At 45.2% G+C, this 15,354-nt stretch overlaps 2 protein-coding genes across 3 annotated transcripts in view; one reads left to right on the top strand and one right to left on the bottom strand.

Annotated features, from left to right (window-relative positions):
- The window catches only part of Iqgap3 (IQ motif containing GTPase activating protein 3), a 44,020-nt gene extending 35,367 nt beyond the window's left edge, over positions 1-8,653 (bottom strand). The window contains exons 1-5 of one of the 2 annotated variants that reach the window (XM_048357506.1): positions 8,617-8,653; positions 5,529-5,616; positions 2,428-2,584; positions 1,749-1,826; positions 663-739 (exon numbers count right to left, since the gene is read on the bottom strand). In XM_048357506.1, coding sequence (XP_048213463.1) covers positions 663-739; positions 1,749-1,826; positions 2,428-2,584; positions 5,529-5,616; positions 8,617-8,653 — 437 coding nt within the window. The remainder of the gene's footprint in view (positions 1-662; positions 740-1,748; positions 1,827-2,427; positions 2,585-5,528; positions 5,617-8,616) is intronic. The other variant, XM_048357507.1, reaches the window with a different exon arrangement.
- LOC125359667 (prefoldin subunit 4-like) lies at positions 6,359-6,748 on the top strand. Its single transcript, XM_048357508.1, has one exon. It carries the CDS (start codon positions 6,359-6,361, stop codon positions 6,746-6,748), a length of 390 nt encoding a protein of 129 aa, XP_048213465.1.
- Positions 8,654-15,354: the final 6,701 nt, after the last annotated feature.

Genomic DNA, 15,354 nt, shown 5'->3' with positions numbered 1-15,354 from the left:
GTGGTGCTGTGGCTCAAGTGGTAGGGCACTAGCCTTGAGCTGAAGAGCTCAGGGACAGCGCCCAGGCCCAGGGTTCAAGCCCCACATCTGCCAAAAAAAAAAAAGTCTGGGAATGTGGCTTAGTAGTAGAGTGCTTGCCTAGCATGCATGAAACCCTGGGTTCGATTCCTCAGAACCACATAAACAGAAAAAGCTGGAAGTGGCGCTGTGTGCCAGAGTGCTAGCCTTGAGCAAAAGAAGCTCACAGACAGTGCCCAGGCCCTGAGTTCAAGCCCCAGGACTGGCAAAAAAAAAAAGACAAAGAAGTGAAGACAGGAAGAAATGACATAGTGGGCATAGGAACTGGTTAGCCACTGTCCCTGATTTAGCTGCTGATAGCCAGCCTTCCCTATTCACAATAAGGGGTTCTCATGTGATGGCCTTGATGGGTTCTGTTCTGATTCCTTTATACCCAGTCACAAGCTGAAGACCTTATCCTGCCTGTCCTCTCCCTTTACCTACAAGGGTAAAATCGAAACACACCCATGTGAACCTAAATCCACACTCTCCCAAGAATTGCCTACTGTGGACTACCTTCCCTCCTTCTTCCTATGTTTGTTGCTGTTGATTGTGGTTACATCCACCTAGAGGAACCTGGATGACAACAGTTTGGTGTCACTCACCTGAGAGCATGGATGCAGTAGATCACCCGGGGCATGTTCTTCTTGTCATAGATGTCTGTGGTCTCTGGGAAGAAGGTCTAGAGAGAAAAACAGCCTGTTATTGCAATTGGGGACCTTTAGAGTCCTCAGTATATAGAAGAAGGCTGAGCAATACATTGTCTCCAACTTAAGTCATATACTCCCATGGCCTGGGCCTTCTAAGTCAGTCTCACCTACCAATTCCAGCATTAAAAAGGCAGTGAGGACACATGCTAAGATAAGACTCAGCCACAGTCTCATGTGCGCTGGATTACCTGAACATGAGGCTACAGAGGCTACTGAATGAAAGCCATATGCTCCAGGAAAAACAGGCCCCAATCACTTATAGTAACAGTGCGCCTGTGCCCCTGACTCCAGACTCTTGTGGGAAAGGTAAGAAACTAGCCATGTTCCCATGGAGGGACCAGTGAGGTATGTGTTACCAAGGACCACAAAGGCATCAGGGTGCGACACCCCTATCTCCAAGTCAGAGGCTTCTCTGACCAATGGAGACCTCTCTAAGAACTGAGTCACCGTAGGTATGTCTCCTTCCGTCACCTAGCAACTGTCATCAGGCCTAACTTCATACACTGTAGAATCCTATTGTCTAGCTATTTATGAAGGGAATTCACACCGAGCATGTGATTCTTCTGCTAACATTTTTGAGGTAGACACAGTAGGGATTACTACCCCATCTGACAGATGAAAACAGGGAAAGGACATGCATCACATATTCAGTTGGGGTCTTGGGTCTTCAGCTTCCATCCTAAAATCTACCACCTAAGGAAATGGTATGTCCTTATTTCACTCTGAAATTCTGTGAAATGATGGCTGGCTGTTATGAGCCCCAGCTCCTATATTTCATGGAGTCTCACTGCATAATGGTGGTGATACCACTCAGCCCAAGGGACCTTCACCTTCTTTCATCCACGAAGAAGAGGCAGAAACCAAGTAACCTGATTCAAAGATACACAGCTCAGCTGTTTGCTTAGGTTTAACTAGTTTGGAGGTGAAGGTAAAGGGTCCAGGGAGACAGAGCATGCTGGGTGGGCTGGGAGGGTTTGTTACCGAAGGCAGACCGATGTGGGCGATTGCAGACAGCCAAAAGTTGATGTTGTCTGTGTGACGGAAATGCAAGCCAGTTGCCTGAAAGGGAAGAAAAGAAACAATCTATTACCGCCATTGTCGATGTTCTCTACGGGCAAAGCCCAGACCACAACTGAAGATTCAAGAAGGAAGGGTGGGTGACGCCAGAGAACCCCAATCTGTGGATTTCCTTCCCTTACAGGATAGAAAAAGAGGCAGAAACCACCAGGAATGAATGGGCGGGCAGGACATTCGGAAGGACAAACCAGGATAAGGCTAATAGCGCAGTAATAGGAGGAAAGAAGGGTTGTGCTGGCAAGAGCAGAGAAGGGACACATGGTGGAAAAACACTTCCAGGTGACAAAACCCAGGAGTCTCGGTGTGTAGATCGTGAGAGGAACATTGACAGGCAGTTCACCTCTCAGGGCCATCTTAACGCGTACCTAGCACGAGCCCCTTGCTGCTGAGGGTAGTGCACACCATCTGATTGAAACACAAATTAGCACCTCTGGTCCCAGCGTGATGATTAACAGCATCTGTTTTCCTCCTCAGAAGTGTCCAAGGCGGAACAACAAATGCTATGGTAATGGTATCCTCACAGCTGGGCGAAGGGGCAGCTTGAGAGGAAGAAAGTAAAAAGTGAAGTCCTCTGTACACCCACCTGGTACCGCAGCTGCTCTGCATCATAGATCTTCTTCAAGGGGACCACGGAGGGGGCGAAACAGTGGCCCAACTTTGCCAGCAGCACTCCATTCCGGAGGCTCTCCTCCAGCTCTACAGGAGAAGGAAGCTCCTCCTTCAGGCAGGCCTCCATCCAGCTGTGGGCACAAACACTGCGCCACTCATCTTGGCAGGACCTGCCTCCCCCTCTCCATTTCTACTCCACCATTAACTCTTCCCTCTTTCCCCTTCTTTTCAAGCTGCTCCAAATGCCTGGACTGGTCAACTTTCTGCTCCATTCACCCAAGAATAACTTTCCTAAGCGACACTGTACCTGTCCATCTTCAGGGAGGGTTACATAGACTACTCCATGGCAGAACCTCTCAATCTGCCTGGCTGCCTATCTGATTGCTGAACCAAATGGACTCTGCTATTTCTCTCTTTCTGTCTGCATTGTTCTCTAAGAACTTGGGAACAGAAAGTCCTTGTCTGAGTCAGTGCTGGTGGTTCTTGCCTGTAATCTTAGCTACTCAGGAGGCTGAGATTTGAGGATCCTGGCTCAAAGCCAGCCCAGGTAGGAAAAGTCCATGAAACCCTTTATCACCAATCAACCAGCAGAAAACCAGAAGTGGTGCTGTGGCTCAAAGTGGTGTAGAGCACTAGCTTTGAGCAAAAGAGCTCAGGAACAGCACCCATGTCCTGAATTCAAGCCCCTCAACCGGGGGAGAAAAAAAAAAGTCCATGTCTGCTACAATGATTTTCACTAGCTTCGATGAGGAAGAGGATGGTAGGGATCCTGTGGACTGATGGAATGGGAAAACACGAAGGGAAAGAAGTCAGACCTCTTTGGACCAGAAGGCCCACTTTCCATGTCCCTCACTTAACCTATGGGACTCAGTTACATAATTGGCAAAATGAGCACAATGCTGCTTCTGTGGGCAGTTGCCAGAGCTAATGATTGTGAAAACACTTCAACTTTTAAACACATTATTAAACGAGGCACTGGTGGCCTGTAATCCTAGCTACGCAGGAGGGTCACCATTTGAAGCCAGCATGGGCAGGAACGTCAGTGAAAACTCTTATCTCCAATTAACTACCAAAAAGCCTGCAATGGAGGTGGGGCTCAAGTGGTAGTTACCCTTGAGCAAAGAAGCTAAGGGACAGCCTTTAGGCCCTAAATTTAAACCCTAGTAGTGATTAAATAAATAAATAATTGCTGGTGGTTTTACAAAGGCAAAAATAAGAGCTCCTCAAATGGAACCTTCCAGACTTTCCTACAAAGAAGTGTCTGTTCCTAAAGGGAGCCAGTCACATGTTACTTCTGAGCATTCTTGCCATAGATCCCTGATTTCCTGTCTGCTCCATCTTAACTGTTTCTGAGAAAACCTTAGAAAAACATGGGGGTTTTTTTGTTTTTGTTTTTTTGGTCAGTCAGTTGTGGGGCTTGAACTTAGAGCCCGGGCATTGTCCCTGACCTCTTTTGCTTCAAGGCTATTTTGAGCCACAGTGCCACTTCTAGTTTCCTGGGTGTTAATTGGAGCTAAGAATCTCATACACTTTCCGGTCCCAGCTGGCTTTGACCAGCAATCCTCAGATCTCACTCAGCCTCCTGAGTAGCTAGGATCGTAGGTGTGAGCCACCAACGGCTGGCTAAAAAGAATATTGGTTACAAGGAAATAATTCAGCATTTATCCTGTCCTCTCTGGACAAAGTAAATTTCAGGGTAACCATTTATCCCTAAGATGACAAAGAAAAGTTCATTTCTAGGAAAAAAATTCAGTTAATTAGCGAAGAAGAAATTAAAAGTAGTCATTAATGAGGAAAAAATTAGAAAGTAGGCCCTGAATTCAATTCCCCAGCACCACCAAAAAAATTTAGTCATTTTACATCCCCAATAAAATAATAGGTTCTCATGAGGACCAACAATGGATGAAGTCATTAGATGAAAGGTTTAATGGGGAGCTTTATAACAGAGATCAAGTTATCACCTGATCTCCCAGACTAGAGTTAGCATCACTAAAAGTGGGACAAACAGACACTGTCTTCCTCCTACGAGATGTGATGTGAAACATACTCCCAAGAAGTGTTCTTGTAAAAATGTTGAACCTGAATCTAATCAACCCTTTAAAGCCAATATCCATTTATAGGAAATACAGGAAGAAGCTAAACTACACAAGGAAGCAAATAAAGTCAGAATGTAGGATATTCTACAGAAAAAGTGATCTAGTTTCTTTCTTTTTTTTTTTGCCAGTCCTGGGGCTTAAACTCAGGGCCTGAGCACTGTCCCTGTCTTCTTTTTGCTCAAGGCTAGCACTCTACCACTTGAGCCACAGCGCCATTTCTGGCTTTTTCTGTGTATGTGGTGCTGAGGAATCGAACCCAGGGCTTCATGTATACAAGGCAAGCACTCTACCACTAGGCCATATTCCTGGTCTATGATCTAGTTTCTTAGACAAGACAATGACATAAAAAATCTAAAAAGGAGAGGTGATATGCTCTAGATTAAAGATGACTGAAGAGACAAGTGTAAGAGCTTTCTAATATCCTTAATTGAATATCTCAATTGAAAGAGTTTTTTCTTTTTCTTTTTGTTGTTGGTGGTGGTAGTCATGGGGCTTGAACTCAGGGCCTGGGTGCTGTCCCTGAGCTTTTGCACTCAAGGCTAGTGCTCTTTGAGTCACAGCACTATTTCTGGTTTTCTGGGCTGGCTTTGAACTGTGATCCTCAGGTCTCAGCTTCCTGAGTAGCTAGGATTACAGGCGTGAGCCAGAAGTGCCCAGCCAGATTTTCTTTCTAGACACTAAGAAGCATTTGAAAATGGTCTGGATATGAGTATTCCAGGGATTTACAAATAATTTAAGTGGGAATTGTATCAGACCTGGGGTTATGTAAGCAAATATCCATACATTTTAGGGATATGGATTGAAGTCTATAGGGAGATAAAAAGATGCGATGTTTGGGGTTTGCTTTACAAAACAGAAGATGCTATTTCAACTCACCCTTCCCCTTGTTCTATTGCATGTGCTTTGGGAGAAGGTGCCTGGGATAGGAAAGATGGGAAAGGCAGACTAGAAAGGATCCATCTTTCTGGACTCTGCTTACCGCTTGGCTTCCTCCAGCCGACACAGGTACTGATAGGCAACATTCTGCCGCCTCTGCACATCCATCTCCTCAGCCGTGAGGCGTTCATCTGAGGAAGGAAGTGAGATGGTCAAGAAGGGAGCATTAGACAACAGTCTCAGCACTGAAGCTACTTTTTAATAGCTTCCCCTATGCAGACCTGCTCAGAGACCAGAAGCATTTCCCATAGGTCCCACATGTTCTTCCCAGGTCACCCATTTATCTGGGGTCTCCTTCTGTGCCAAGGTATTTCTTCTAATTCCTCTGAAGCCACGCTTTTGTCCTCTTCTTTCTTCCAAAGTCTACCTCATGCCCTTGTCTCAGTGCTGCCTAGCAGGAGTATCTAGAGCCTTCCTTGGCTGGGAACATAGTTCTTTTTCCTATCCTTCATTATATGATGACTTCTTCAAGAACTGTCATCCTAGTCAGGTGCCTCAGCAGCACCTTCCCTTCCCTTCCACCCATCCTTCCCTTCCCTTCCCTTCCACCCATCCATCCATTCAGTACTTCTTTTTTCTGATACTGAGGCTTGAACTCAGGGCCTGGGCACTGTCCCTGAGCCTCTTCACCTAGCTTTGTGAGACTCCTTATCTCCAATAAACTACTCAAAAAAAAAAAAAAAACCCCAAAAACCCAAAAACAAAAAACAGAAATGTTGTGGCTCAAGTGGTGGAGTGCTAGCCTGGGGCAAAAAAGCTCAAGGAGAGTGTCCAGGCCCTGAGTTCAAACCCCATGGCCAACAACTAAGTAAAAACAAAATGCAAACAACAAACACATGACCTCCAAACTCTAGAACAGATAATCCTGCCAAGATGGCAGCTACTATGAAGGAAGCTGCAGAAGATGTCAACATTACTTTTGAAGATCAACAAAAGATAAACAAATTTGCATGGAATGTGAGCAGAATCACAGAGGTAAAGGGAGAAATAAGTAAAAAACAGCTCCAAAATTTAGAAGATACATGTGATGACATCATGCTTGCAGATGACTGCTTAATGAGATTCTATCAAATTGCAGGTGTTTTCATTAGCCATTCTCAAGAAGCCCACGAAATGTTAGAAGACACAAAGGAAAGCTTGCAAGAAGACATTAACACCTTAGACTCCAGAGTGAAGTCAATTCAGCAGGTGTTAGCAGATGTGAAAGTTGAGTTATATGTGAAATTTGGCAGCAACGTAAACCTGGAAGCTGATGAAAGTTAAACATTTTATACTTTTAAAATTTGTTTAATACATGAATAGTAGGCTGGGAATATGGCCTAGTGGCAAAAGTGCTCGCCTCCTATACATGTAGCCCTGGGTTTGATTCCTCAGCACCACATATGTAGAAAAAGCCAGAAGTGGTGCTGTGGCTCAAGTGGTAGAGTGCTAGCCTTGAGCAAAAAGAAGCCAGGGACAGTGCTCAGGCCCTGAGTTCAAGCCCCAGGACTGGCAAAAAAAAACAAAACAAAATAAACAAATAGTGTTTTACATGATAACAACTTCTTCAAATGATGCTGAAAAGAAAACTTTTTTTTTTTTGGGGGGGGGCATTAGTCCTAGGGCTTGAACCTGTTGCCCAAGTGCTGTCCCTTGGCTTTTTTGCCCAAGGCTAGTTCTCTACTATTGGAACCACAGCTCCACTTCTGGCTTTTTTGGTAATTAAATGGAATGAGAGTCTCATGAACATTCCTGCCTGGGCTGGCTTTGAACTGTGATCCTCAGTTCTTAGTCTCCTGAGTAGGAATACAGAGGTAAGTAACAGTCACCCAGCGAAACCTCCTTTTTGTGAAATTTTCATTTATTTAATGGAAACTTGGGGGGCAGGGGAAAAAAAGAATTCCTTAAATGAGACTCTGCCTTAGCCAAAGCTTCTTTTTATGTCTCTTTCTTTTCCTTTCTCCCATCTCTCTATTCTCCTTAGCAAAACAATACAAAATGAAAACACACAGGTGAGGAGAAAGCTACACACCCACCAGGAAAATAATCTCTGAGACCTTGCAGTGACTCTATCTTTGACTCACTTAATGTCACTCACACTTTTTATTTTCCTTATATTGCATATCCTGCACTATGACTTGGGAGAGGGCAGGGCTTATTTGAATTGGCAGTTAAGAAAGTTAACACACACACACACACACACACACACACACACACACACACATTTCCAAGTAAAGATTTGAAAGTGCTGCCCAACCACAGGAAAACCATCAGTTCCTCTGAGGGGGTGTACAAGGAACAAGTGTTGGTTGTTAAGAATGGAAAATAGACCAGTAAAGGAGTGACATCACCTCAGAGTTATGAACTGAGGATTGAGAGAGATGGGCGGGGTTTTGTACATAACCCCAGAGTCTCAAAAAAAAAACAACAAAAAACCTGTTACAAAAGTCTTCCTGCTTTAAAGTTGTAACCAGCTTCCTTCAAGAGGTGGAGAGACTAGGACTTTGCTCTTTGAATCCTAATAGAAAAGAAGGGGGAGGAGCGAAGGAAGGTTCTGCTTTTCATTCAAGGATCAGAGGAAATTTTCTGCCCTCCCAACCTGTCAACTCCAGCCTCTCTAAAGCAGGATTTTTGAAAGACTTAATTGCATCAGTCATTGGGGAAGGAAGCACAGTAGTGCTTATAAACGCAGAGTTGTGGACTCCAAACCTACTGAAGCCAAAACTCTACGATAAAGGCTCAGGGTCTGCATTTTAAACAAGCTGCACAGGTAATTTGGGCATCGTTCAATTTGGGGGACGTTGTCCCAAAGCGGCCTCTCAAAGTCAAGGATTCTCTAGGTTCCTTTAGAAGTCCTGTCCCAGTGGCAGCGCTTGGCATCAGTAACTGAACTGTAAGGGGCCATCTGCACCACCTACATTCTCCCGACCCTGGAAACCCAGAATTTGGGAAAAAGGGAAAAAGCTCTCTGAAAGCTCTGAAACGCAGCTTGGCAATGTGGCCCACAACTCTTTGGTCCGCAGGCACCAGGACTGGTGGTCCCTCCCCACCTCCCGGCTTAGCAGCCCCCGACCTGACCTCTCTCGCAATATCTAAGCCCACCCACCAGCTGCACCCCTACTGGACCCTCCTCTGACCCCTCTAGCACTCACAGGTCGCCCGAGCCGAGCCTGCTCCTCTCCCCTCCATGTTCCTCTTCTTCCAGGTTTGAATCTCCCGCCACTGGGCCACCGCCCCTTACCGGGATGGAACACTTCCGGTCTGCACCGCGTGGGCCTCTGGGTTTTGTAGTTCGGAGGCTCAGAGGCTGGGCTACCCAGGTGGGAAGAAGTAGGCTCTCTGCTTGACTTGCTGTTCCTCCGACAAGCTAAATGGGGTTTGTTTGTTTTTTCAAATAGCCATGACCTTGTGGTTGCCTGCCATTCCCCCCTCCCCTAGGCATCCCATTACCTTCCCTGCTTCCCATAGTATTTCTGGGTCTCCCTAATTTATGAGCCTACTTGATATTGTACATTGAGCTAGGTGATGGATGCAGAGATAGATAAGCACAGAGAAGTTTGATGTTCTGGTAACACGGTAGATATGTAGTCACATAATTATCGGCTAGTGATGCACAGAGGAAAAGGATTATAGCAATGAGGGATGGGAAGACTTCTTAGTAGAGCTGGCAGATAACCTAGATTGGGAAGTGAAAGAGAATTTACCAGACTTAAGGAACAATGCATTCCAGCTGGTGGAAACAGCCTGCGCAAGTGCAAGAAGGTGAAATTAAACTCATGTCCGTTGTGGAGAGATCAAAGCTCAGATATGGAGAGGCAGGAAGGTAGCCTAGACGCCTAGGCTCAGTCCCACAGCATGTTGGGCACTGTGTTAAGGCATGGGGATGGGGTCTGGTGAGCAATCACCAGTCATGCAACTCCTTACACTTAGGTCGTTGGCAGATTTCTGTTTTAGAAAGATCCCTCATGCAGTAGGGTTTGGAGCAGGGCGAGGCTAGGGACAAAGTCCAATTGAGAGGCTATTGAAGTAGCACAGAGAGCCAGATACTCATGCCCTGAACTTTTTCGCTTTTTTTTTTTTTTTTTTTTTTTTGCGGGTCCTGGGGCTTGGACCCAGTGCCTGAGCACTGTCCCTGGCTTCTTTTTGCTCAAGGCTAGTGCTCTATCACTTGAACCACAGTGCCACTTCTGGCTTTTTCTGTTTATGTGGTGCTGAGGAAATGAACCCAAGGCTTTGTGCACGCTAGGCAAGCACTCTACCACTAGGCCAAACTCCTAGCCTGGTATAATTACTTAAAAAAATTAGTTTGGAGGCTGGGAATGTGGCTTAGCTAGCCTTGAGCAAAAAGAGCTCAAGACAGTGCCGAGGCCCTGAATTCAAGCTCCAGGACTAGAAAAAAAACAACAACAAGAAAAGTAATTATACCAACAACTCTGCTGGAATACATTTTGCCAGTTTCCAGGACTGAACTCAGGGCTTCATACTTTTGTTCAGCTTTGCTTGCTCACAGCTGACACTCTACCACTTGTGCCACATCTCTAGCCTGTGTATTTTTCTGGTTACTTGGAGATGGAGTCTCAGAGACTGTAGTGCCTGGGACAGCTTTGAACTGTGATCCTTTCCTGCATAGCTAGATTACAAGCATGAACCACCAGTGCCCAGCAACCCCTCTCAGGTCTTTCCATTACATATCTCCCCCATCTGGACATCACCCTGGGGGAAAGAAGGAAGCCCCCAAAGTGACTCACATTGTTCCCATCATCCAGTACAACAGGATATTGAGAAAGAAACTAGGTAGAGTTATATTTCTTGTGTTATCAGAGTTATGTACCAACATACATCAATGAGTACCAAGTGTCTACAATGTGCTAGATAATGTATTTTTAGCATCGTTTATGATGAACCATCTTATTTAATCCTCAAAATACATATGAAGGCTGAGTGCTGGTGGCTAATGCTTGTAATTCTAGGTACTCAGAAAGCTGAGACTTGGAGGATCATAATTTGAAGACAGTTGGCAAGACTCCATCTCCAAAGTTAACCAGAGAAAAACTGAGTTGGAGGCATGGCTCAACTAGTGGAATGACAGCTAACCAAGCATGATACTGACAAACCTTGGTACTGGCAAAAAGAAAAGAAAGAAGAAAAATACAGGAACTGGGTACTGATGGCTCACACCTGTAACCCTAGCTACTCAGAAGGCTGAAGTCTGAGGATCGTGGAAAGTTTGAGAGACTATTATCTCCAATTCAGCACAAAAAGTTGTAAGTACATCTGTGGCTCAAATGGTAGAATGTAAAAAAGATCAGGGGTAGTGCCCAGGTCCTGAGTTCAAGCCCCAGAATTGGCACACACAAATACAAGAGAAATTTTAAGGTTTTGGTAGGTCATACATGCCTGGTGCTGGTGGCTCAAATGTGTAATCCTAGCTACTCAGGAGGCTGAGACCTAGAGGATCAAGACTTGATTCCAAGCCTGTTAGGGCAGAAAAGTTCATGAGGCTTCATTTCCAATGAAGCAGCAAAAAGTTAGGCTAGAGGTATGGCTGAAGTAGTAGAGTGCTAGCTCTGAGCAAGCAAACTGAGCAAGAGACTGTGAGTTCAAGCCCCAACCCAGGAAAATAAAAAGTCACACAATTAATAACTGGCAGAGCCAAGATTTAAACAGGATAGTTCTACTCCAAGCTTAAGTTCTTTTACCACTGCCACCTCCAAGACATGGCCGTAAGACTGCAGAACAGAGGTACTGGAGAGAGATTTCAAAGGGAGAATCATCAGGCTGAGATTAAATGCTAAAGGAATGGTGAAGATTTCTCCTAGGTCTCTAACTTAGTAGACTAATAGCACTGTAGATAAGTGAAAATTTCACTTAGACAAGTCTATAGGTATACATTTTATTGGCTTATCAGATGAGTGGATAAAATGTTCTTAGAAGAGTATACATAAGGAGAAAAAATAGTGAAGGTCAGAATTTTGGGGAGCACTAGCATTTAGGAGGTAGGAAAACACCCAGAAAAGGAGATGGAGTCAGCTACCCGTGGCTCACACCTGTAATCTATCTGGCTACTTAGGAGGCTGAGATCTGAAGTTTGTGGTTCAAAGCCAGCCTAGGTAGGAAATTCTGTGAAACTCTTAATTTCCAATTAACCATCCAAAAGCTGAAAGTGAAGATGTGGCCCAAGTGGTAGAGACTTGATAAAAAAAAAAAGTGGGTTGGGAATGTGGCTTAGTGGTAGAGTGCTTGCTTAGCATGTATGAGGCCCTGGGTTCGATTCCTGAGTACCACATGAACAGAAAAAGCTGGAAGTGGGGCTGTGGCTCAAGTGGTAGAGTGCTAGCCTTGAGCCAAAAAAGCTCAGGGATAGTGCCTAGACCCTGAGTTCAAGTCCCAGGACTGGCAAGAAAAAAAAAAAGCCAAAGGACAGCTTCCTGGCCCCAAGTTCAACCCCAGTACCAGCTCACAAACTAAAACAAGAAAAGAAAGAAAAAGAGAAAGAGTCAAGCCATGATGAGTAAAAGAAACCAAGGATACAGCTGGGGATCAAACAAGAAGATGATCCAGAAGTGATCACAGGATCCCTAGGAGGTCATTGGAATGTTGGTGAGAGCAGATTTTTAGTCCCTGCCCTCTCCCTACATCATCCTCTCTCCTTAAGGGAAGCATGCTGAGTGAAGGATTGATTAAACTATGTGTCTGTCCCTGACCAGGCTGTGATAGCATCCTGAAGGCCCTGCCTATGGGCGGTAACTGCAGAGGCATAGGTGCTATTAATGGTACCTTGCAACCTCCCTGAGCATTGCAGGCTCTTGGCAAAGGCTGCTGAGCAAATACTGGTAACCCCAACTACTTCCTTATATTTTGTTCCTGGCACAAGCCTCTCCACTTAAAAGAAGCCTTTATCTAAGCAAATGAGGACACATGCTTTCTGATGCAGGCCACCCTTGTGGGGTTGGGTCATTAGGTCCCTGTGGTCCTGGGGCCTGCTATCCTCTCATTAAGCAGACGTAGAGGTTATAGATCAGTGAAGCTAGGAAATGGAGCCCGGGGATGGGGAGGCTCTTCTGATCTTCAGGCCTTTTATGATCATCAGCCTTTTACCCTGTTTCCAAATGTGAAACTGTCACACAGAGCACAGTATGGAAGAATGTGAGTGCATGTGTGAAAAGGTCCACTTCTGAGATAGCCCAAGCCCATTTAAACTATCAATCAGCCAGGTACTGGTAGCTCATGCCTATACTCCTAGCTATTCAGGAGGCTGGGAGCTGAGGATTGAAACTCAAAGCCAGCCTGCACAGAAAAGCCCACAAGACTCCATCTCCAGTTGACCAGCAAAAATGCTGGACTGGAGATGTGGCTCAAGCAGTAAAAGTGCCAGCCCCATGAGTGAAAAGCCAAATAGGAGTGCAAGACCTTGAATTCAAGCCTTAGTACTGGCACAACTCCTCCCCCATCAAAAAATTATCAATCACCCTGTTCTAGCAGGATCTCTAGGCTAATCAGAAAACTTGTGGTTTAATTTCCTACATGATGGCTCTGTATTCTTGAGCATCATACCAGCTCTCTGAGCTGCAATCACTTACTCTATGAAATGACAGAATGGGATTGATGATCTCTTTTTTTTCTTCTGCTGGTCCTAGGACTCGAATTCAGGGCCTAGAGTCCAGCTGGGATTAGTGGTCCCAGCCTGTGAGGCTTTGATTTATTACTTGAAGTGAGAAGCTTGCCTGCCATGTCTGCAGGGGTCGGAGGCAGAACAGGACGCAAAGGGAAATAGAATTCAGGTGTCTGTGTGTTTAGCACTAGGATAGGCCACTTGCGCTGTCACTCAAAGGATATCCTGAGAGTGGAGGGAGTTAGCCAGTTGTCTAGTAACCTTGGAAGCTGTGAGCTAAGAGCTAAAGGAAGTAATCCAAGACAGAGGAACCATTCCAGAAAGCTAACTGCTGGGGGAAAAGCTAAAGAGGTAAGGTATCCTAAAGCAGGGCCCCCTGAAACTGGGTGGGAGTAGCCAGAAATACCTCTGGGTTGAAGAGTCAGGCTCTCTGGGTGTTTGTAGAAAAAAAAAACAAAAACTTTTCTTTTTTTCTTGGTGCTGAGGATCAAACCTAGCATGCTTGTTAGGCAAGTGCTCAACCACTAGGTTAAATCCCCAATTCTACAGATAATTTTTCCCCATACTCAATAGTATAATATACTCATTTGCACTACTTAGGCAAGGGCTCTACCACTTGAGCCACACCCCAGCCCTTTCACTTTCACTATTTTTTATTTTGCCAGTCCTGGGCCTTGGACTCAGGGCCTGAGCACTGTCCCTGGCTTCTTTTTGCTCAAGGCTATTTTTGAAATTATTGAATTTATGCCTGGGCTGGCCTGGACTACAATCTTCCTCTTTACACTTCCCATGAGTTGAGATGATGGGTGTGCACTGTACTTGGCTTTTTATTGGTTGGGATGGGGTTTTCTGAACTTTTTACCCCAGCTAGCCTGTAATTTCAACCTTCTTGAACTTGGCTTTCCAAGTAGCAAGGATTAAGGCCATGAGCCACTGTGCCTTACTTCAAGAGAGAATGTTATGAAAAAGAGAATACATCACTTACAGAAATTCTGCCTGGCCCTCCCAAAAAAAGGAAAGAAAAAAAGACCAAGTATTATAATGTATATTATATTATATTATGGTATATTATATGTAATACCAGTACTTCTAGGCGTAGTAACAAGAGGACCTGGAGTTTGAGGCTTGCCTAGACTAACATACTGAGATCTTGTCTTTGCGAAAAAAAAGGCAGATGATGGGAGGGACCAGGAGCCTGGGTCTTTTCCACTCCTTTTACTCCTGGGAGAATTCAGAAAAGGTTTTGTCTTTGAAGGGGAAAGATACTTACATAGTACACATACTGAGATGAATGTTTCTGGGCATAAGAGGACTGGGAAACAAAGCAGGATACGGGGACTACGACCACTCAACAGACAAAATAGAGATGGAGACAGAGTAGCTCCCCAGAGGTAGGGAGAAGGCTAGAAACCCTCTCCTGGGGGTTGGCTCCCTGATCATCAGTAGCCTGCTCAGCTTTGGATCCCCAGTGCCTACCGTGGCTCCTAGTATGTAGCAGGAAGTCACTTACCTGAATTGCATCTCACACTAGACAGCAGGAGTTCCTACATTATGAGGGGGCAGTTGTGTGTAGAGGTATAATGGGAAGAAGGGGAAGGGGAGGAGGTCCTATAAATGTTGTCCTGACTCATAAAAATTACCATTTTAAGCCAGGTTCCATTGTCTCATGCCTGTAATCCTAGTTGTTCAGGAGGCTGAGCTCTGAGGATCAAGGTTCAAAGCCAGCCTGGGCAGGAAAGTCTGTGAGATTCTTATCTTCAATAAACTACCAAAAAATGCTAGAAGTGGAGCTATGGCTCAAGTGGTAGAGTGCCATCCTTGAACAAAAGAAGCTCAGAGATAGCACCCAGGCCCTGAGTTCAAGCCCTAAGACCAGCAAATAAACTCCAGAGCCTCACACATGGTAGGCAATTGCTTTACCACTGAGATACCCCTACTCCCCAGTTTTAACCTTTAACCTTTTTTTGTGTGTGGTACTGGGGTATGAACTCATACTTGCTAGGCAGGTGCTGTACCACTTGAGGTACTCCACCAACACTTTTTTGCTATATATATGTATATATATACATACATATATATATGTATGTATATATATATACATATATATATATATAGCCAATCCTGGGACTTGAACTCAGGGCCTGAGCACTGTCCCTGGCTTCTTTTTGCTCAAGGCTAGCACTCTACCACTTGAGCCACAGCGCCACTTCTGGCTTTTTCTGTGTATGTGGTGCTGAGGAATGGAACCCAGGGCTTCATGCATGCAAGGCAAGCACTC

This window comes from Perognathus longimembris, chromosome 11, assembly GCF_023159225.1.
Source record: "Perognathus longimembris pacificus isolate PPM17 chromosome 11, ASM2315922v1, whole genome shotgun sequence".
NCBI classification, from domain to species: domain Eukaryota; kingdom Metazoa; phylum Chordata; class Mammalia; order Rodentia; family Heteromyidae; genus Perognathus; species Perognathus longimembris.
Note: the sequence above shows the minus strand (reverse complement) of the source record. Positions and strands in the feature narration are given on the sequence as shown.

Bases quoted from the DNA above. Each gene is read 5' to 3' on its own strand.
- LOC125359667 (XM_048357508.1), top strand. From the start codon at position 6,359: ATGGCAGCTACTATGAAGGAAGCTGCAGAAGATGTCAACATTACTTTT.